At 47.9% G+C, this 21,024-nt stretch overlaps 1 protein-coding gene across 6 annotated transcripts in view; it reads left to right on the top strand.

The window, feature by feature from the left end:
• The window catches only part of COL6A3 (collagen type VI alpha 3 chain), an 80,880-nt gene extending 61,489 nt beyond the window's left edge, over nucleotides 1–19,391 (top strand). For all 6 annotated transcript variants that reach the window (XM_047846386.1, XM_047846388.1, XM_047846387.1 and 3 more), the window contains 8 exons: nucleotides 1,384–1,480; nucleotides 2,276–2,974; nucleotides 4,291–4,393; nucleotides 7,392–7,789; nucleotides 9,091–9,354; nucleotides 10,374–10,472; nucleotides 17,875–18,039; nucleotides 18,699–19,391. In XM_047846386.1, the coding sequence (XP_047702342.1) occupies nucleotides 1,384–1,480; nucleotides 2,276–2,974; nucleotides 4,291–4,393; nucleotides 7,392–7,789; nucleotides 9,091–9,354; nucleotides 10,374–10,472; nucleotides 17,875–18,039; nucleotides 18,699–18,739 (1,866 nt within the window). In that variant the 3' untranslated portion in view covers nucleotides 18,740–19,391. The remainder of the gene's footprint in view (nucleotides 1–1,383; nucleotides 1,481–2,275; nucleotides 2,975–4,290; nucleotides 4,394–7,391; nucleotides 7,790–9,090; nucleotides 9,355–10,373; nucleotides 10,473–17,874; nucleotides 18,040–18,698) is intronic.
• Nucleotides 19,392–21,024: the final 1,633 nt, after the last annotated feature.

The following is a 21,024-nucleotide window of genomic DNA, read 5'->3' as shown; positions in this document are numbered from 1 at the left end:
CAAAAGCTCCTGGATGAGGCTGTTGTGGTTGGCAGCTACTTGAGCGATATTTCCAGGACAGCCGAGTGGCTCTGGCTCTAGAGCGACATCTACATGCCTGTGATTTATTCCCACTGGGTCCTTCCTCACCTGCTGGAGGAGACTCTCCCAGGGCTGACCCCGAGGCTGCCAGTGCCCTGGGGAGGTCCCCCAGACGTCCATGCACCCCTGTTCCAACCTTTCTTCAGCCAGGATGGTCAGCCTTCGCTGTGAAGCCGCACACTGCTCCCTTGTCATTTGCTTAAATAGCTGGTTTAATTGTGACAATGATATATATCATAATTGGCTAATTCATCACTTAATATTTACTCAGTGCCAATGATGGCTGCATTGCTCAGGCCGAGTGGGCAGTGGGCATGATGGGAAAGAGCCCTTGTTCCAGCCCGCCCACTTTCTAGCTTTAAGTCACTGAAGTAATATGGTCATGTCACTTAACCTCTCTGTGTTTTAGGTTTCTCGCCTGTGAAAGGCAAAGTGGGGGAGGGATGGTCCCTACCGTCTTCCCTCCGAGACTGGGTATCCTATGGTTTTACCCCTGCCCACCTCAGCGAAAGACGGTCTGGTCATTGGTACCGTCCCTCAGGGTTTATTCTGCCAAACCACGGGCCAGTTGGAGCACACGACACTGGGCTTGGGAACCCAGCTTGGGCTTTCAACTGTCTGCCCTCACAAGGGGCTCATTTATGTACATTTTCCCTCGTGTGGGCTGAGTGACCCAGAACCACTTCTGTCTCTTAACAGCAGTGCCCCAGCAAGTTCGAAAAGTCAATTATTCGTTCATTAGTTAACTTTACTTTTACACGCAATGAATACTTAGTGATGGGGTCCCAAGGCACCGTGATGAGCAGGGCTTCTTGAACCTTCTAGAAGCGATTTCACTACCTGCCTTGTGGTTAAATCCCCTTCTGGGAGAGTTTGGAGCTAACGTGTGTCGGTGGCTGTTACTGTGGCCGAGAATAACTGTGCCATTCCAAGTGCCCACTATTTCCTAGAGCTATAGCAGCCATTTCCCATGCGTCATGTAATTGGACATGGGGAATTTAACATTACCCCCATTTTCGGCTCAGGAAATTGGACCTCGGAGAGGTTAAATAATTTTTCTTCGGGCCCAGCGGAAAGTGCAGGAGAGGGATTTGAACTTCAGCTCAGCTCCACAGAAGAAAGCCTGTGTTTTCCTATTAAGCTCAGCACCTCCTCCCAAGCCCCACCAACACCACCCCCGAGAAGAGGGGGTGATCTGTTGGGAAGCTTATTTTCTGGACACGACTCGACTCCCCTGCTCCATTTTCAAGGGGTTACTTATCACGGACACGCCTACCAAGCATTTCCTTTTGTTTGAACCAGATCAATAACACCGCGGTGGGACACGCGCTTGTCCTGCCCCCTAGGAGAGACCTCACCGACTTCTTGAAGACCGTCCTGACGTGTCACGTTTGCCTGGGTAAGGGCTTCTCGAACAGGACGGTCTGTTACAAGATGTACTGTACTATCCATGGGGCAACATTTGAACGAATATTTGTCATCCATGTAAAGGGCCTGAGGTGCATGAAGATTCATCACGCCTTGCGTTTGCCAGTGTAATTCCTACATAAGTAGTTTCCATATTTAAAGTGGAACCCCTCAGGCCAAGCTTCTCTTTGATAGACAGGAAATAAAGGAGGAAGTAGGCTCTGCTTACATTTTGACCTTGGAGTCCAGATTTCAATGATCTGGCTTTGTGCCTTTCTAGAACACATTTCTTCAGCGTGGCAAAGAAGTAGTTTTCTTCCCTCCCCTCCCCTCCCCTCCCCTCCCCTCCCTCCCCTCCCTCCCCTCCCCTCCCTTCCCCCCTAATTCTTCTTTCTCCCTTCCTCTCCCCCTCCTCCCCATCCTTCTTCCCCTTCCCTCTCCCCCGCTTCCTTCCCTTCCCCCTCCCTCTCCCTCCTCCACCCTTTTTTCCCTTCCCCGTTTCCCTCTCCCTCCAGCATCTCCCCTCCTCCCTCTCCCCTCCCCTCCTCTCCCTCCTCTTCCTCCTTCTAACACCAATACCATAGTATCAGAATAAGGATTTCAGCTCACTGATCTGTTTGATTGAGTGTTAGGTGATGAAAACTGAAATCTGGCCACAAAAAGGCAGCAAGCGATGAATAGGCTTCTGTATTATGTGACGATTTAATTACCCCAGACTCCCAACAGATTAATGTACAGTCTTGCAGTGGGAGTCACAGAATAAACGGGCTGCCCGTCTTCTTTCTAGACATCTGCAACATTGACCCATCCTGTGGCTTTGGCAGCTGGAGGCCTTCCTTCAGGGACAGGAGAGCGGCGGGCAGTGACGCGGACATTGACCTGGCTTTCGTCTTAGATAGCTCCGAGTCCACCAGCCTGTTCCAGTTCAATGAGATGAGGAAGTACATAGGGTACCTGGTCAGACAGCTGGACCTGAGCCCAGACCCCAAGGCCGCCCAGCACTTTGCCAGGGTGGCGGTGGTGCAGCACGCGCCCTATGAGTCGGCAGGGAACGCCAGCGTGCCCCCCGTGAAGGTGGAGGTCTCCCTGACGGACTACAGCTCCAAGGAGAAGCTGGTGGACTTTCTCAGCAGCAGAATGACACAGCTGCAGGGCACCAGGGACTTGGGCCGCGCCATCCAATACACCATAGAGAACGTCTTCGAAAGCGCACCCAACCCACGGGACATGAAAGTCGTGGTTCTGATGCTGACGGGAGAGGTCGACAAGCAGCAGCTGGAAGAGGCCCAGGGGGTCATCTTGCAGGCCAAGTGCAAGGGTTACTTCTTCGTGATTCTGGGCATTGGCAGGAAGGTGAACGTCAAGGAGCTGTACAACTTCGCCAGTGAGCCGAGCGACGTTTTCTTCAAACTGTTGGATAAGTCGACTGAGCTCAACGAGGAGCCACTGATGCGCTTTGGGAGGTTGTTGCCATCCTTCATCAGCAGTAAGTCCTTCAGGGGACAGCGTGGGCCTGGGTCAGGGTCTTCCTGCCAGCCCATACCCTCAGGCCATCAGGGACGTGGGGCCGCGGGCGCGGAAGAGACATCTAGCACGCTGATGCCGACTTGTTCGTTCATTCAACACACATACGTATGACACCTGCCGTATCTCAGACACACTTTAGGAGCCAAGGTTGACAGTGAACCCACAGCTGGACATCCTGTCCTTGTTGACTCCTGTATTCAACCAAATTTGCTTGGGCGCCTCCCAGCCATAGACCCTGCGAGTATACCGCAGATCAAGTGCCCACTTATTATGCATGACATAATAAATAGGGAAGCTCCTAGAAGGAGTTGCATTGATCTGGACTTAGCCGCTAGCCCCATACTTGGAAACTTCTGGGCCTTTGCTGATGGGACTCTCCTCCCTGAGATCTCTCCCCACCTCTGCTTTAGCGGCAAACCCACAATCATCCTCAAAGCATATCTCTAGTTGCCCCCAGTCACCGTGAATGCTCCCCACTCCCAAGGCTTTCTCATCGTTAGTCTGGATGCTAATTACCATATCTATCCCAAGGCCTGCTGGTTATTCATTTGTGTGATCTGTGGTCCCAGTAGAATGCATGGTCCCTGAGGGAGGGTATCGTTCTCCTGATGCCCCAGGGCCCGGCCACGGCTCATGGCCCCAGGTCAGCGCAGTTCATGGCCCCAGGTCAGCAGAGGAGAGTGTCTCATAAATGAGGGAGCTGTAGGAAGTAGGAACAAACACGCATGTGTGGAGAGTTTATTATTCAAGGGAAAGGTGAGCTCTGTGAAAACAGCATTCCAGTTTGTGAAGGCCTGTCCCTCCAGAGTCTTAGAGGAAAAACATGAAGCAAAGGTAGGCCAGCAGGTTCACACTGGGAACGCTGTCACTGCCTTCCAAAGATTAAAAACAAAAGTTTTATTAAACACAGCATTGAGAAAATATTACAAGTAATTCGATCACAATTTGATGTTCAGGAGCTTGGAACCTGTTAAACTCTATGATTTTTCTTTGATTCCTATCTTCCCTTCACACCGAGTGAATCTTTTCTTCAAACCTCATCACCCAACTATTGCCAAACAAAAAATTTTGGCTTGAGATGTTTTATGGATCGAGGACCAGTAGGCTTACTGTTTAAATTGATTGGACTTAGCTTGTCTGGGGGAATGAATGAATTCAACAAATACACACGACTGCCTGCTGTGGGCTCCACTGAACTCGTTAGCAGATTAATTTTAATTTGCATGGGATCTACAGGCACTTGCAAGATATTTTTTTCCCTCTCTTTCTCTGCAGGTGAAAATGCTTTTTACTTGTCCCCAGATATCAGGAAACAGTGTGATTGGTTCCAAGGGGACCAACTGACAAAGAATCCTGTGAAGTTTGGTCACAAACAGTTGTAAGTATCGTCACGATTGTCTTAAAAACTACAGTGCTAGAGAGAGGGCGGAGGTCCTCCAGACAATGTCTAACTTCATGACGGGGACATTGAAATCCAGAGACTGTGACTTCCCGAGGGACACGTGGAGCATGCTCTGCAGAGAATCTGTTGTATCCCTTCGCTTTTGCTGCGGAGCAGACTGCCCGAAACGTAGTGGCTTAAAACAACTGTTTATTTAACGCGCGGTTCTGTGGGTTAGCAGTTTCTGCTTGGGCTCAGCTGGGCTCGCTCACATGTTTGTGGTCATGTCAGCTGTCGGCTGTGGACGGTGGTCAGGATGGTCTCGGCCAGTTGGCTCGCCTCGGCTCCACGTGGCCTCTCCTTCTCCAGGAGGCAGTGTTGGGAGTTGGCTCCCAGGTGGATGGGAAGGGTTCCGTGAGAGAAGGCAGAGGCCGTGAGGCCTCTTGGGGCCGAGACTGGAGCCAGCGAACAGTTACTTCTGCCGCAGTCTGTTGGCCAAGGCATGTCCAGTGGGCCAGCCGGTCTAGATTCAACAGCGGGGGACTACACTCCATGGGAGGCCCTGTCACATCACACTGTGAAGGGCATGGGAACAGAGAGGGTGGGGAGTTGGGGCCATGTGTTGAAACAGTCTACGGCACCTGGTGTGAAATGACCTCGTATGGAAGGACTGAATACATTAACCAAGAAATGGGCTCCGAGACTTAAAACGATCAGTGCCATGATAACATAGGTGATGGCGGTGACATCGGGAGGCGACGTGCGTGTTCTTCCAGGAAGGCAGACGAGAGGGTGGGGGCTGGGGGGCTCGTACCCACGGGGATGCTGGCTCAGCTCTGTCTTTGGTGCCAACTCCAGGAGCGGAGAGGAGGGCCGGGTGGCCGTGTGACAGAGGGCTAGGCGATGGCCACGTGGTGGCAGGAACTGAGCCCGGCCGATGTGCCAGCAAGTTGTGCCCCTAAAGGGCGTGCCACGGACTGTTACGCTTTGTCGGGGAGCAGAGGGTTCTGCCTGTAGCCCCCAGAGGAGATGCAGACCCGACTTAATCCTTGAAAAATGAGTATGTGGTTTTCTCCCGGCTGACCTCCAGGGTGGGGACAGAGAACCGCCTCCCTCTACCAGCCCTTCTGTCCTTCAGCTCTTGCCCTTGTCCCTGGAGAAAGGTACTCCGTTCTCAGGCTGAAAATCACCGCTGAGGGCGCTGTGACCCTTTCTGGTGTCGTGCTGTGTGTCCTGCTCTGTCCAGGTTCAGGGGCTCTCTTTCCCTCGCCTTAATTATCTTTCGGATTCCTCTCAAACATTCTTAACCTGATCTTTAGGAAGACAGAATGGGCAATATAACATAGTATTTGAGGTTTTATGACACCAACTGAAAAATCTACTGCCGAACACATGGAGCGTGACGGCTCTAGGAATTCACGAGTGCCCATCTCGGGGCCAGAAGTGGACACAGGCTGGATCCGTGCGGCTGTTGGTGGATCCGTGTCTCCTTATGTTGCCGTTCTTTCTAGACGTTCATAATAGATCAAGACATTGTGGAAAAAAAAAAACAACCACACACGCGAAAATTAATGCAAACAAACACACACAATAAGGTCTGGGAGTGAAAGTATACACTGACCTTAAAATTTTGAGCTCAGCACAGCATTTGGTTGAATGGATATTTCCTTATCATGAGAGTAGCTGTTAACGGGTTTTTTTTTTTTTTAATTCTTGGTGTATATGTTTCAGTTGGTCAATTTTTACATTTCGAATGTTGTTCGAGTATTATTACTGTAATTTTGCTAACAAGAATAATAATTAAAGTATTTATTATTGTCTCTTTACATTCTCCTGCCCTTATTGTTTTTGTTTTTTTAATTTTTTTTTTCAACGTTTATTTATTTTTGGGACAGAGAGAGACAGAGCATGAACGGGGGAGGGGCAGAGAGAGAGGGAGACACAGAATCGGAAGCAGGCTCCAGGCTCTGAGCCATCAGCCCAGAGCCTGACGCGGGGCTCGAACTCGCGGACCGCGAGATCGTGACCTGGCTGAAGTTGGACGCTTAACCGACTGTGCCACCCAGGCACCCCTCTCCTGCCCTTATTGTATAAATTAGAATTAAGATGACAGATGTATGTATAGTACAATATAGGCTTCGCTTTTTAAAGGAATAATTTATTTTGAGAGAGAGAGAGAGAGAGAGAGCAGGGAGAGGAGGGGCAGAGAGAGAGAGGAAGAGAGAGAATCCCAAGCAGGCTCCCCACTGTCTGCACAGAGCCCAGCTCGGGGCTTGAACTCACCAACCGTGACATTACGATCTGAGCTGAAACCAAGAGTCAAGACGCTTAACTGACTCAGCCACCCGGGCGCCCCTGTGGGCTTCATTTTTAATGATTCTATTACTTTATATGCTTTTCAGTATCTTTTCTGTGGCACGATTCTAAAAGGAAAGAATTTAATATAAGCAATACTGATGTGTAATATCAGAACTACTGCGTGCATTTTGATAAAGCAGCAAATTTCACATAGCTCATGGGATTGTGTTTTTGTAAAGCGTAGGTAGCTGGCAAAGACATGCAATGTTTAACAATAGTTAAATATTAAACAATATTTTATTATATATTCTATAATATTACGTTTATATATATGTAATATTATAGAATATATAATATACATATTTTACATATGTATTATGTATATGTACATATGCATATTATAATATGTAATATTATATAATATATAAAATATTTTATATATTATATATTTATAATATATAATATATTAATATATTATTATATATTAATATAGGTAATTATATTATATAATTATATTATATATTATTAATTATATAATATAATATATTTATATATATTTATATTTATGTATTTTATATATTATATAATATTACACTAATTTATATAAATATATAAATATACTTATATTACATGATAAATTAAATAATTAAATATCAAACAACAATAATATTAAACAGTACTTAATTTGTCTTAACAGAAATATTCCGAATAACGTGACTTCGAGTCCCGCAACCAAACTAGTGACCACAGCGAAGCCAGTGGCCTCCACAGAAGCGGTGACCACCACGATGAAACCAGTCACAGTAGTAAACCTGCCGGCCTCTAAGCCGGTCGCAGCAAAGCCAGCTGCGCCCAAACCGGCGGCCTCGAGACCGGTGTCTGGGAGACCCGTGGCCGCCAAGCCCGAGGCCACCAAGACGGCCACGGTCAGACCCGCGGCGGCCGCGAAGCCGGCGGCCGCGAAGCCGGTGGCCGCGAAGCCAGCAGCTGTGAGACCCCCTGCCGCAGCCAAACCAGCAGCCGCCAAGCCCGAGGCCGCCAAGCCCCAGGCCGCCAAACTGGCCACCAGCAAGACAGATGCTGCTAAGCCCGTGGGTAAGAAAGCACCGTGAGGGCCCAGCTGTGACATCCTTATTCCCTGTGCTCAGGGCACGTCCTTCGAAGCCTGTCTATAAAGCAGTTGAAATGCCGTCACTGAGCTGGGATTTGTGCATCTAGATGATGATGCGTTTTAGAAGGTGCCGGTCAGAGCGTGCGATTGTCAAAGCATTGCTTTTTTTCTGTTCGGAAGCGGTCTGTCTCTTAGCTCTGTGAGGCTGGGGAGCTCCTCTCAAAAAGCAGGTGAAATGGGTCTCCCGCCCTCTGCTGCCTCCTTCCCCCACTGCCCACCCCGGGCCCTGAACCCCATCTTGGGTTTTCCCGCGGGAAGGAGGCCCAAAGATGCACGCTGTGGCAATATTGGGATGTTTAGTGACTATTGCCAATATTGGGATGTTGCCAATATTGGGATGATTCCAATATTGGGCAAGTCACAGCCTGGACGATCAACCCCCCTGCCCCACAAATGCTGTCCATGGGGAAGACACCTTCCAGATGGAATGAGATATGAGGGTGGGCGGGCTTAATGAGACCCAGAATTTGTTTTATTTTTTCCTCTGATGCTAGAAGATACTAGAGAGTCACAAACCATACAGAAAGGTGAAGGCAGAATGAGTGTGTCTGCGAAAAGGTAGAAATTGTCTTCATTTGATGAACAGAGAGAAAGGGATTCCTTTAAAAGAATTTCCTGTCACGCCCTGGAGTTTAAATTTAACACATTCTAAATTACGGAGCTCATTCTGTTTTGGATGTCTCGTTTCAGATTAGCACACTGGACTGTGTGTTTTCTTTTTCTTTTTTTTTATATTCATTTATTTTTGAGAGAGAGAGAGTGAATGAGAGCAGAGGAAGGACAGAGAGAGGGAGACACAGAATCCCAAGCAGGCTCCAGGCCCTGAGCTGTCAGCACAGAGCCCGACGCGGGGCTCGAAGTCACAAACCTCGAGATCGTGACCTGAGCCAGAGTCGGATGCTCAACCGACTGAACCCCCCCCAGGTGCCCCTGGACTGTGTGTTTTCAAAGTTTCTCTTTAACAGCACAGATTCTCCATAGAAAAGAAATAGTGATGCATCTTGCTGATGAGTAATGAGATTATGAATTCCATGTTTCGTGTATGTCGGTAGCTTACGAGACTAACAGTTCTCAGGCGCTCAAACAAGAAATTAGTTCCTTGCTCACCCGAATTCCCACCCAGTTGCCTGCTGATGCATCGCTTCTGTTCTTCTGCTGCCTGTGTGCTACAGTCACGTGGGGTTTTAAGTTTTATCCCCACATTCTGCTTCCATCTGTTTTCCAGTTAAGGCGTCCCGGGAGGTCCAGGTGTCGGACGTCACAGAGAACAGCGCCAGAATCCACTGGGAGAGGCCCGAGCCCCCCAGTCCTTACTTTTATGACCTCACTGTCACCTCGGCCCACGATCAGTCCCTGGTGCTGAGGCAGAACCTGTCGGTCACGGAGCGTGCCATCGGGGGCCTGCTCGCTGGGCACACGTACCACGTGGTGGTGCTTTGCTACTTGAAGTCTCAGGTCAGAGCTGCCTACCAAGGAAGTTTCACTACAAGTGAGTACGTGAGCCACCCTGAGCAGCCAGTACCTGATTTCCGCATGGACTGTCAAACAGGACACAAAGGGGATGGTTCTTATTCACTGGATCTGAAATGAGGAGGTTGTCCTGGGTGTTTTGGTTGTGCCCCGTTTCGTAAATTAATCCCGCGGAAGATGGGTTCCTTGTGAACTGTTGTCCTGCCGTGGGGGTCCTGGGATGCTTTATGGGGGAAGCCAGATCCGTTTGGCCTAAGGTGAAGCCCCTTCTCTGGGAGAAAGAAATACATTCGTGGACCCTGACTGGGGCCTCGACTGCCCACCATGACCGTGTTTCTAAAGTTTGTTTGCAAGTTCAGTGAACAGAAAACAGCCTCCAGAGTCACTGGCTTCTCAGAGGGGAACCTAGGAGTCCCTGCTTCTTATCACCCTAAGACCAGGGGACACGTACAGCCAGGCGCAGAGGGCATCACGTCCCATCCCCGGTGCACCAGGCTGTGGCTCTGCCCTCCGTGGCCTCTTGTCTCCCTGGCTCCGCCTCGGCACCGAGGCCCTCAACCTGCCCTTGCATGTGTTTCCAGACTCTGTTAGCTACAATCCCACCATCCCCCTCCCCTTTGAAACTTCTCCAGGATTCCCCCACCCCCATGCCTTTCTATTTGGGCTAGCGTAATTCAGGTCAAGGAATTATGCCTGAAGAAAGGGAATCCCCATCAGTCACCATGTAATCTGTGAAGATGTGGGTGCAAAACGCCTTCCACGCTGGGGCTCCGTTTTCATGGACGGAACCATGTGGATGGAAGAGGTTACATGGGAAATGGGAGGATTTGTTCAGAGTTCAGAGATTCCCTCCATTTGCCCAATGAGATGAGAGGACCTCGGGAGTGTCTGTAGAGACTTGGCCGGTCTCTGTGTGTCAGTGGCTCGCCCTTGCATGAGATGGTAACCCAGAAAGGCAGCCTGCCTCAGTTGCTGAGAATTCCTAAGCCCTTCCGTGTCTGTGTTTCTTATGAGTCGCATGTATTTTCTCTTTTGTAGAGAAAGCTCAGCTTCCGTCTCCACCACAAGCAAGGTCAGCTTCTAGTTCAACCATCAATCTGATGGTGAGCACAGAGCCATTGGCTGGTGGTGAAGCAGGTGAGTTGTGAAGTATTGGGTCCATTAACAACACTAAGAAAGCATTCTACCAGACATTAAAACAAATTTTTTTATTTATTTTGAGAGAGAGAGAGGGAGAGAGGGAGAGAGAGAGATGGAGAACACGTGTGTGAGCCAGGGAGGGGCAGAGAGTGGGAGAGAGAATCCCAAGCAGCCTCCACACTGTCAGTGCAGAGCCAGACTTGGAGCTTGATCCCACGAACCATGAGATATGACCTGAGCCAAAACCAAGAGTCAGATGCTTAACCAACTGAGCCAACCGGGCGCCCCTCTACCAGACATTTCAAAGCCTTTGAAGCCTCCACTCTGGGTCATCCACTGGGATTCTGATTCTCAGGCAAGTCTGGCTTCTATGGGAATGTTCCACCTCGGCTCTTTGTGGCCCAATGTGGTGTGATTCTGCGTAGTCCAAGTTGTAAATAGTGACTTTCCTTTCCTGTCACCAGACTCTTAAAAGAAAGCCAGATGGCCGTTGCTTTGGGGCTATAGCCAGGAGTTCATGTGTGTGTTCATTGGATTCCCCTGAGCCTCCTGTTGGGACTAGAGTTGATTTATGGTTCATGAAGCTGGAAGCATAGGGATTTGTCCACTCAGTGACTCAATCTAATGACAGCTGCTTAAAAGAACACAAAACAACCAAGATTAGAATCCGTGAAAGGCATGCGTTTGGAAGCGAACCACGGGAGGGATGTTCTGGTCCTCATTCCCTAAGCACACACCTTGGCTTACCCTATCATCCCGCTGTCCGTGTGCCTGAGCCCAAGTGTGTGTACCCTTACGTGAGTGACGAGTTCGACCTGTTTCTGGAACCAACAGCTGATACGTGCTTTTGTTCCTGGGCAGTGGGATTCTGTGATCCTTCCAGACCTTCACCCTTATCCAGTGGACCCTGAGCTTAGACTGTTCTCCCTTGAGAAACTGATTATTGATATAGTTGGTGTGCTCTGCGTATATATAAGTGTTCTTCAGAAGATGTTGGCACCGGTCTCCGAAGTCAACATTCCATGGGCATTTACCTATGTTATTGTTTTATAGACCCCCCTCACTGTGAAGACAAGTCCTTATTCTTTGATATGCTGGCCGCCATCCGGAGAAGGAAGGAGTTCCTCTTTACAATGTTTATTTCTGCAGTGGACTCTGATAGAAGGCATTTGCCGAGGCACGCTGCCTTTGTTCTGGATTTAAAAGCTCTGTGCTTTCTCAATACTCATGGCATTGTCAGAAGCAGCGACACATTGCTTTCTGAGCCATTAGTGAGGATTCTTTCTTCTTTTCCTCTTTCTCTTTCTTTCTTTCTTTCTTTCTTTCTTTCTTTCTTTCTTTCTTTCTTTCTTCTTTCTTCCTTTGAGAGAGAGAGAGAAAGAAAGTGCACAAGCCGGGGAGAGGGGCAGAGGAACAGGGAGAGAGTCTTAAGGAGGCTCCGTGTCCGGGGCAGAGGCCGACACGGGGCTCGATCTCATGAACCGTGAACTGTGAGATCATGACATCGAGTGTTGGACGCTTAACTGATGGGGCCATCTGGGCACCATGAGGATTCTATCATTTTACTCTTTGCTCTGCAAGTTTTGGAGATGATGTCTGTTTCTTCACCTCCGGTCTCTACCTTTCTGTAGAGACTGCATCCCATCCCATCTGTGTGTAAATAATATTGGATGATTTCTGTCTCCACACCCCCATCTCTTTGTGGCCCCTCGGGAGGAGAGGCCTCTTGATTCTTTTAGTTGTTTCTAGAGAGAATCTTCTCTATTGCTAGACTATTTTATGCCATCAGTGGACTTGCCCTGTAGCCGTGTATCTGTGCACACATATATCAGTGATCTATATCTGTACCTTTATATATCTGTATCTGTATCTATATCTGTATCTATACTGTATTATGTCTATATCCATCTATCTCTCTCTCTTTCTGTCATCCATTAGTACAGCCACAACCCCTATTGACAGGTGGCATTGGGAGTTTACTAGAAATAAAGTAACTAAGTCGGTGCAGGAATTGTGGAACTATCATACACATAGTTGTGTAATTACTGTAAAGAAATGAATTACATATAGAACTGGAAAAGGTTTAAAAAAATCTGCTTTTGGAAGCAAGTTTAGGAATTGGTCTATGTTAGAGGCAGCCATGCATTTTTCAAACTCTTGCAGCCTTCCCACTGGAAAGGTTGGCTGAAAAACAAGACGTTGTCTCCTCTTGATATAAACTTATGGGAAAAGAGACTAGAAAGAGATATCAAAGAGAAAGAGATGTAGAAAAGAGATATAGAAAGAATTCAGGAATTCAGGGTAGATAGGGTAATTAAACCTGAACTTGTTCGAGATTGTATGAAAGGATTTTATAAAAGCTTTTAAGGTGGTAATTTTCAACTCAAACTAACAAAAGGAGAAGTATGTGGAGAAGACATCTGTCTTTGCCTCTTTGATTTCTGCACATAAGGCGTCTTCTGAGTCTCGCATGAAGACACCGTGGTTGAGCCTTTGTCCCTTGCACGGGGGTCCTTTCAGCTCCTGTCCCCCTTCTGCCCCCTTCCTGGGTCACCTCCATGGTGACTTGGTTCCCAGCATGGTGCTCGAGCTCAGAGAGAAGCGGCAAAGAACTCACTAGGATTTCCCCAAAGATTTGGGTCAGGGAAGATGAAATTCTGACTTCAAAGTAATTGAAATCTGTCTGTTATTTCCTGGTCACTGGTAACTTTACCCCTCATAGAGAGTAGAGATTGTAAAATTCCTACAAATTCGGTGCTTCATTGAGAGAAAATGACTGAGAGCAAATTCCATGGCAAGACTTGGGGATGTTTTTGGTTCTTTTTTTGTGTGGCCCAGAAGGGACAGGAATATATAAACAATATTTGGTTGATATAAACAACATAATTGTTAAACAAGAATCTGACTGGGCTGTTGTGTTTGTTGCTTAAGACTGAGTCATGGGTTCAGAGTTAGGAAAGTCCTTTTAATCCAGATCTTTAATTTTTTTGTAATGTTTATTTATTTTTGAGACAGAGAGAGACAGAGCATGAGCAGAGGAGGGGAAGTGAGAGAGGGAGACACAGAATCCGGAGCAGGCTCCAGGCTCCGGGCTCTGAGCTGTCAGCACAAAGCCCGACATGGGGCTCGAACTCACAGACCGCGAGATCATGACCTGAGCTGAAGTCAGACACTCAAATGACTGAGCCACCCAGGTGCCCTAATCTGGACCTTTAACACTTAGGTCTCCTTTCACCATGTGGCAGAGAAAAGGGATTTTGGTGGTGCCTGTGAGTCTTTGAGAACTCTTTTGAAGGAAATCGATCAGATACTTACTTTAAAATGTTTAAACCTCCAAATGGGAAAGAAGAATCAGGAGACAAAAGCTTCCCCTGTCTCCCCACCTCCTCCCTCCCCTGTCCCCTGCCATAGTTAAGTCATCTTAGGAATTTTTCCCAGGGGGGTAAAACATTTTTATGATACTCCTATTTTTACAGGTAAAAAAAGAGAGACAGTGAATCACTTTATTAAGTAACTTTTAAAAAAATATTCACTGTATTCTTACTCAGTAGCTGCATCTAAATATCAATTACTATGCATACTATAAATTATCTCTCCAAAGATGTTTTTTTCTAGGCAGCGGAGGCAAAGTTAAGTTTAAAAACTGGTTTTTATAGGTGGTTGTGAGTACAGTTTAATTTCTCTTATTTTTCACAGTACCAGTTAATTAGAAACATGGTTTGTATTTACAAAGATGTGTCCCTTTCTTCATATTAAAGGTTAGATACTTTTCTTTGCCTTTTTTTTTTAACCTCCGTGAATAAAAGATTCACTGGGGCTTGTTACAAGGAACTGTATTTTGTTACAGAGTAGCACTTTGGATTTAGAACACAAGGTGATCACTGTTGGAACTCATGAACCGTGAGATCATGACCTGAGCTGGAACCAAGAGTTGGAAGCTTAACCGACTGAGCTACCCAGGTGCCCCAAAGCTGATAACTTTTAAATGCTACTCATAGACACTATAGAAATCTCAAATTGGGGGTGCCCGGGTGGCTCAGTTGGTTAAGCGTCCGACTCCGGCTCAGGTCATGATCTCGTGGTTTGTGGGTTTGAGCCCCACGTCGGGCTCTGTGCTGACAGCTCGGAGCCCAGAGCCTGCTTCGGAGTCTGTGTCTCCCTCTCTGTCTGCCCCTCCCCTGCTCATGCTGTCTCTCTCTCTGTATCAAAAATAAATAAAACATTAAAAAAATTTTTAGAAATCTCAAACTATAAAAAAAGGCAAGATTTTCAGTTGACCCCTTTATGTGTTTCAAAGAGTAATATCTCTTTCTAATTATAAAATCATAGATATTCGTTGTGGAGAATCCAGAACTTACAAAAAAAACCTAAGAAAATATGACTCCCATAGTTGAAGCATTGATGACTGCTGTTAATGACCCCATGCATAGCCCTCTTAATTTTTTAAATGAATAGAACACATGGGCATGCACGCACACATGTGCACACACACACATGTACACATGCACACGTCTTTCATGTTTCTTAGGGCACCTTCCACCCTGTGGTTGCTGTTCTAAGACTCCTAGGTTGGCTCCCATGGCTTCTGTGAACAGGTGGGATTCCCTGGCAGGGTTTTCCAGATGCCCTTGCCTCAGTTTCCTCTTGTATTTGGATGCTCACTGGTGCCCATTGACCAGTTCATATTTCACTGGCAAGTGTCACCAGAGAGTGATCTGAATCCACAACCCTTCAAGTCTATCTTTTCAGATGGAACCTATTATGTGGTTATTCTCGGCAAAAGTGAATCAGGAAAGGTTATTGAAAATGTCGCTCCCTATTGGCCTTCAGGCTCCTGTTGGGTTCTCAACATAAGGAGGAGAAAATTAGTGAGTATGCAGCCTGACCTTCCTCTCACATCAGAGGGGACTCCGGGCTTCTTCCAGGCTTGTGCCCAAAGGGCACACTCATTTTGGAGTGAAAACCTGGACAACTGTTGTGTCCAAACACTTGCTCTGGGGAAAAGCTCAATGAGGTCCATCTAATCAACACCTCTTTGGACAATAAGACATTTTTAGTTTTGTGTCTTTAAAATGGTTGTTTTAGCACTGACACAGCTGAGTCCCGTCTACATGGCGTGTCTCAGAAGTCAGGATGATGGGAATGAAAACTACAAGGCTTCTTAGGACAAAACCTTTCATTTCCATGCTTTTTTTTTTTTTTTTTTTTTTTTTTTTTCAACGTTTATTTATTTTTGGGACAGAGAGAGACAGAGCATGAACGGGGGAGGGGCAGAGAGAGAGAGGGAGACACAGAATCGGAAACAGGCTCCAGGCTCTGAGCCATCAGCCCAGAGCCTGATGCGGGGCTCGAACTCCCGGACCGCGAGATCGTGACCTGGCTGAAGTCGGACGCTTAACCGACTGCACCACCCAGGCGCCCCTCATTTCCATGCTTTAAGAGGGAAGAATCCCACGTTTTTGTCTTCCAACAGTGCAGGGCCCTCATTAATATGTTTCTCTTGGTCTACCAAATATCTGTGTGCCCACGGTGACAGCGCCCCTATGTCATCTTGGTAAAGCTACAGGGTCTTAGCAGCGACTGTCACTGGCGTAAAGGTTGTGGAATTGCAGGAGTGATAGTTTGGTGATGAACCATTCCGATGAAAACCCTAGGAGGCTGGAGAAGCCAACCAGTCAGGGAACAGAGTGTCCTTCTGCAGGGCAGCCGCTGGGCTGTGTGGCTTCAGGTCTGGGGAGACTTCCCGTGTCTGCTTCAGAAGAGCACGGAGGAACGGGAACAGAATAGCTAAACAGAGGTGGCCAGGACTGATGGCACGTGGAACAAATTAGATGGAACAGACGTGAGCCATGTGGGGGATGCTCAGGGGAAGAAGGAAGGGGGACGAGTCAACCATTTGGCCCAAGCCTCACACTCAAAGGGGAACCCACTGGCAAATGAGGGATAAATTTTGGTGGCTGAAATACTCTTGCTTTGCTCACTTCCCCGCAGGACATTTCTTGAAAGCCAGGCATTTTCCTTTGGTGGTAGGCACATTTGGGAGCAAGAAAGTTGTTTTTGTAATTGTCGTCACTTTCTTCTGGCTTCGTTGGGTCTTCCAAGGCTCTTGGTAGGGCCACTGGCTTTCTGGGCCCTTGAGAGGGTCTGCAACTAGGAGAGACTGTGGAGCCACCAGTCTGTGCCTAGGTGATGGCCTCCCCCATGTCCCCAGGGAATGTTTTGGGCCAATTCTGAGCCTAAATCCTGTGTACCCGAGTCTGGTCCATGACGGTTGACCCAAGCTTTGGTTCTTTACCTGAAGATTTAGGTTTTCCTTTCACTTCTTGGTGCAATCAGAGCTGCACGTGCTCACCAGCTCTGCAGCTGTGAGCAACCCACAGGGGTGGGGACGTCAGCCCTGCGTGGGGAGGGCCCGGTGACTCAGGCGTGTTGGCTACTCCTGTAAACATGTAGCACTGTCCCCTCCAGGGAGTTTTATAGAAGGAAGGATTACGTTTTTCAAACTTACAGAAGATGGTTGACATTAATGCTCCTCTTTCCCAGCATGACCTAGAGTTTGCCAGCACTCTGTAAACAGATGTTTTCCTGTGGAAGGGCTGTAAACTTTTCTTTGCAGGCGTTGTGCAATGGCTCTGACGTCGGCATTACTTTGCAGCTGGGCCACACCAGAAGTATGCATTGAAAACATAAACTTCCTTAACGGGACAAAGAATGCCTCCGTGTCTTCAAAACAGCTCTGCGATGTGACATTTTTGCCATCGTGCATTTTACAGCAGCGGTAGCACTTTGCTTTGCTTGTTTAATTTGGCTGCTCTCGAAGGCTGCCAGCTACACACACACACATACACACACACATACACACACACACGCACGCACGGGCATACATGCACATATACTCAGAAAGATGTTTCTTTTCCACGTTGAGTTTTATTTCCCCTCCGCTCATCTTGTAGTGAGATATACAGCCTTCTGTTTAAACTAGAATCTGACCGAACTTATGTGCCATTTGGCCGAGGAGTAGAAAGCGCCATAGTTTTAAGAGGTAGTTTCTTAGCTGGGGCTTTAGTGTTGGAGGAATTGGACAGTAAATGGCCCCATGATGAGAAAAGGGGAAACAGTTCATTCCATCTGAAATTATCCAGTAACGATGGCTTGCATTTGGGGTCCGAGTAAAATTGGCGAGGTCCTTTCATCGAGGCGACTGCATTATTGCTGTGGGTGAGATTCATGTGCGTCTGACAGCCAGAAGGTGGAGGCGTGGGGAGGGTGACAGGTTTCCCTTCTCAAAACTCTCCTGTTTGCCTGGCCAGCCTTGTGATAAGACCTTCAGCCCCTCGCGCTGGGAGCAGAGTCCTTAGCGTGTCCTAAATGATGCTCTGTTCTCATCCCGTTATTAAAGATATATGTAAGCTACCCAAAGAAGAAGGGACTTGCAGGAAATTCATACTAAAATGGTACTACGACACGGACACCAAAAGCTGTGCGAGATTCTGGTACGGAGGTTGCGGTGGCAACGAGAACAGATTTAATTCACAGAAAGAATGTGAAAAGGTTTGCGCTCCCGGTAAGTGATTGCTTGTTCTTTTTGCATTTGTGGCTTTTGCAAATCAGACAAGAGGTCCGGGCCGATGATTCACCTTTTTTAAGATATAAGAATTACAATGATTACGGTGGATAGGACAAAGGGGGTATGTTGTATCTTTAGATACGGAAGATGCTCAAATAGAACACGTGAAATTAATTTTCTGAATTATTGCTATTTCCTAAAAACATTCTTGTGTACTTGGGTTTTTGCCCACGAAGTAAACACAAGACCAAACTATTCTTTCCTGCTCATCTTTAAATAATTTTGCTTCGTCTTTATACTGATGTGGACACTGGGGCCACCCAGTATCTCCGTTACGTTGGGCAACTTGACTGCTAACACAGGAAAAACAGCTTCTCCGGGTGCCCGGCTGGTGCCAGAATGGGAAAGTACAGGGTGCCCAGGGGCCTGGCTGGTGATGCAAGGCAGCCGATGGGCTCAGATTGCACACGCAGACCCAGACCCCAGGCCAGGGAGTGCCAGGGGCGCCGTTAAAGGCACTGAGCGGGGAAGAAAGACTGGGGAGGAAAACTAGAAGCCGTGGGATCGTTTTTGTGTCCTTTTGGGTCAGTGATGTGGCTTTTTTCCCTCCTCTTCTCTCCCACCCTCACCGGCCCGCCCCCTCCATCAATGCTCAGCGCTCGTCAACCCCGGAGTCATGGCTGCCATGGGGACCTAAGCATGGCCGACCAGCACCACATACCTCTTGAAGAAGGAGGCAGCCATTTCCGAGTCGTCTCTGTAGAAGCTCTGGGTATAGACATCCTTGCACTGTTCCATTTCCCGCTTTGATGTACGTTCGAACTTGGGACGAACCGTTCTGCCGCATGACCTATCAATATGGTGCTAAATGTGTCTGTGGACCCAACGCTCTCTGTCTCCAGGCAGTTATATCGTATACTTTGAACGTTGTGTAATAGTTATCCACTGCTGGTGTTTATGTGGACATGTCTGTAAGCTCAGATCCCCTCTGGAGTTTCATGCTATGCCTGTGTCGGGCAAGTGTAAGATCTAGAACGTAACTCCAAATTTCACTGCTACTCTATATACTTCTGCTTGGTTCATTTCTTCCCTCTTGCTTAATGAGCATGACTTAATGAGCATGCTTAAAGAGCATGACTTTAGATGGAAAGCCTGTGTACGGTGAAGAAATACGATTCCAACTTTTTAATCTCCCCCCCCAATTTCCTAGATTAGATGTCAAGCTAATTTTCTTTTCCTAAAGCCTCTAACAAACGACCTAGTTAGAAGGAAGCAAAATCCCTGAATCTTGGTGCACTGTTGTGGGACCAATGCCTTCATTAAAGAATGAAGAAAGTCATAATAGAGAATATTTTTGGCATTCCTCTAATGTTGTGTGGTTTTTTTTTTTTTTTATGCAGGGTGGGGGGGGGAGGGGGTTTAATTTTAATTTTAAAGATTTTAGGAAATTTATACAAAGAAACTTTTTAATAAAGTATATTGAAAGTGTTGTGGGCTTGGTGTCATTGGCCGTCTGGTTTTCTGTAGCACTTACTGTCACAGTGACCCTGGGCCGGGGAAAGGGGGCCCAGCCCAGGCCCGTGGTCCTGGGCACCACCCTGTGTTTGCAGTGGGGGATCAAGACTGCCCTGTCACCAAGTGTGGGGACACCGGGGGCTCAGCCCACTGGCGCTGCAGTGCTCTGGGACCCGGTGGATCACCTTCCCTGCTTAGGCCCCCTTTCTGGAGTCTGTGATCTTTTGCAGCCAGGCTGACATTTATCCTCTGTTCTGACTTCTGGCGAGACCCAGAGCCATGACCTCCTTCCCTGCCTGTTCTTTTTATTTACTTATTTTTTAATTTTAAGTTTGTTTACTTATGTATTTGTTTCTGAGAGAGGCAGAGAGAGTGAGCGGGCAGAGGCAGAGAGAGAGAGAGAGAGAGAGAGAGAGAGAGCATCCCAAGCAGGCTCCACACTGCCAGCATGGAGCCCGATGCGGGGCTAGAACTCACAAACCGTGAGACCATGACCTGAGCCGAAACCAAGAGTTGGATGCTTAATTGAGCCACACAGGTGCCCTTGTGCCACCTCTTTAAAGTGACTGTTTCTGGGGTTTCAGTTTGCTCTCACCCCACAATGACTGAGAGATGGGACACAGTTGGTCAGGACGACTCATTTCTGGTCTCAAAGACAAAACCTAGGGGCGCCTGGGTGGCGCAGTCGGTTAAGCGTCCGACTTCAGCCAGGTCACGATCTCGCGGTCCGCGAGTTCGAGCCCCGCGTCGGGCTCTGGGCTGATGGCTCAGAGCCTGGAGCCTGTTTCCGATTCTGTGTCTCCCTCTCTCTCTGCCCCTTCCCCGTTCATGCTCTGTCTCTCTCTGTCCCAAAAATAAATAAACGTTGAAAAAAAAAAAAAAGACAAAACCTAAGCTTTTTTTCCCTTAAAGACCTTTTTCTCCCGTCTTCAGAAAGAACACAAGACCCAAATAAATACATATTTCGGGGGCACCTGAAACCCACTTAGGAGAGACACTGGATTCCTTTGCCAAAACACATCTGCTCTGACAAGTGCTCCTGACAGATGGCAGGGGCCGTGGGCATGGGCCGAGCTGCTTTGTGTGAGACCAGGGATGACCCTGTCACTTAATCCACAGAGAGGAACGGGAGGTCAGAGAGTGTGCCAAGTTCCCTGCGAGCCACTCCCTGTGACTTCCACCCGGGTCTTTGGGTGACATCTTTAAATTCTCAAAATACACTCCGAGAGGCCCCATCTGCCTAGAAACTGGTGGAAGAAGTGAGCTGTGTGCCCGTATTGGGGTGGTGGACACGTAGAAGCAGAAGGAAGGGGGTGGGCAGAGGAGACCTCTGTTGGGGATTTGCAGGAATTTGAGGGAGGACTCAAGACTTCACAGGACATCCGGGCTGGTTGTTTACCTGCCTTCTTTGGGACTGAGAGGGCCTGGATGGACACCAGGGCAGCTTCAAGGGAACCAAGAAGCTTT

Source organism: Prionailurus viverrinus, unplaced genomic scaffold, assembly GCF_022837055.1.
Source record: "Prionailurus viverrinus isolate Anna unplaced genomic scaffold, UM_Priviv_1.0 scaffold_39, whole genome shotgun sequence".
NCBI lineage: Eukaryota > Metazoa > Chordata > Mammalia > Carnivora > Felidae > Prionailurus > Prionailurus viverrinus.
This window is presented reverse-complemented; position numbering and strand designations above follow the sequence as displayed.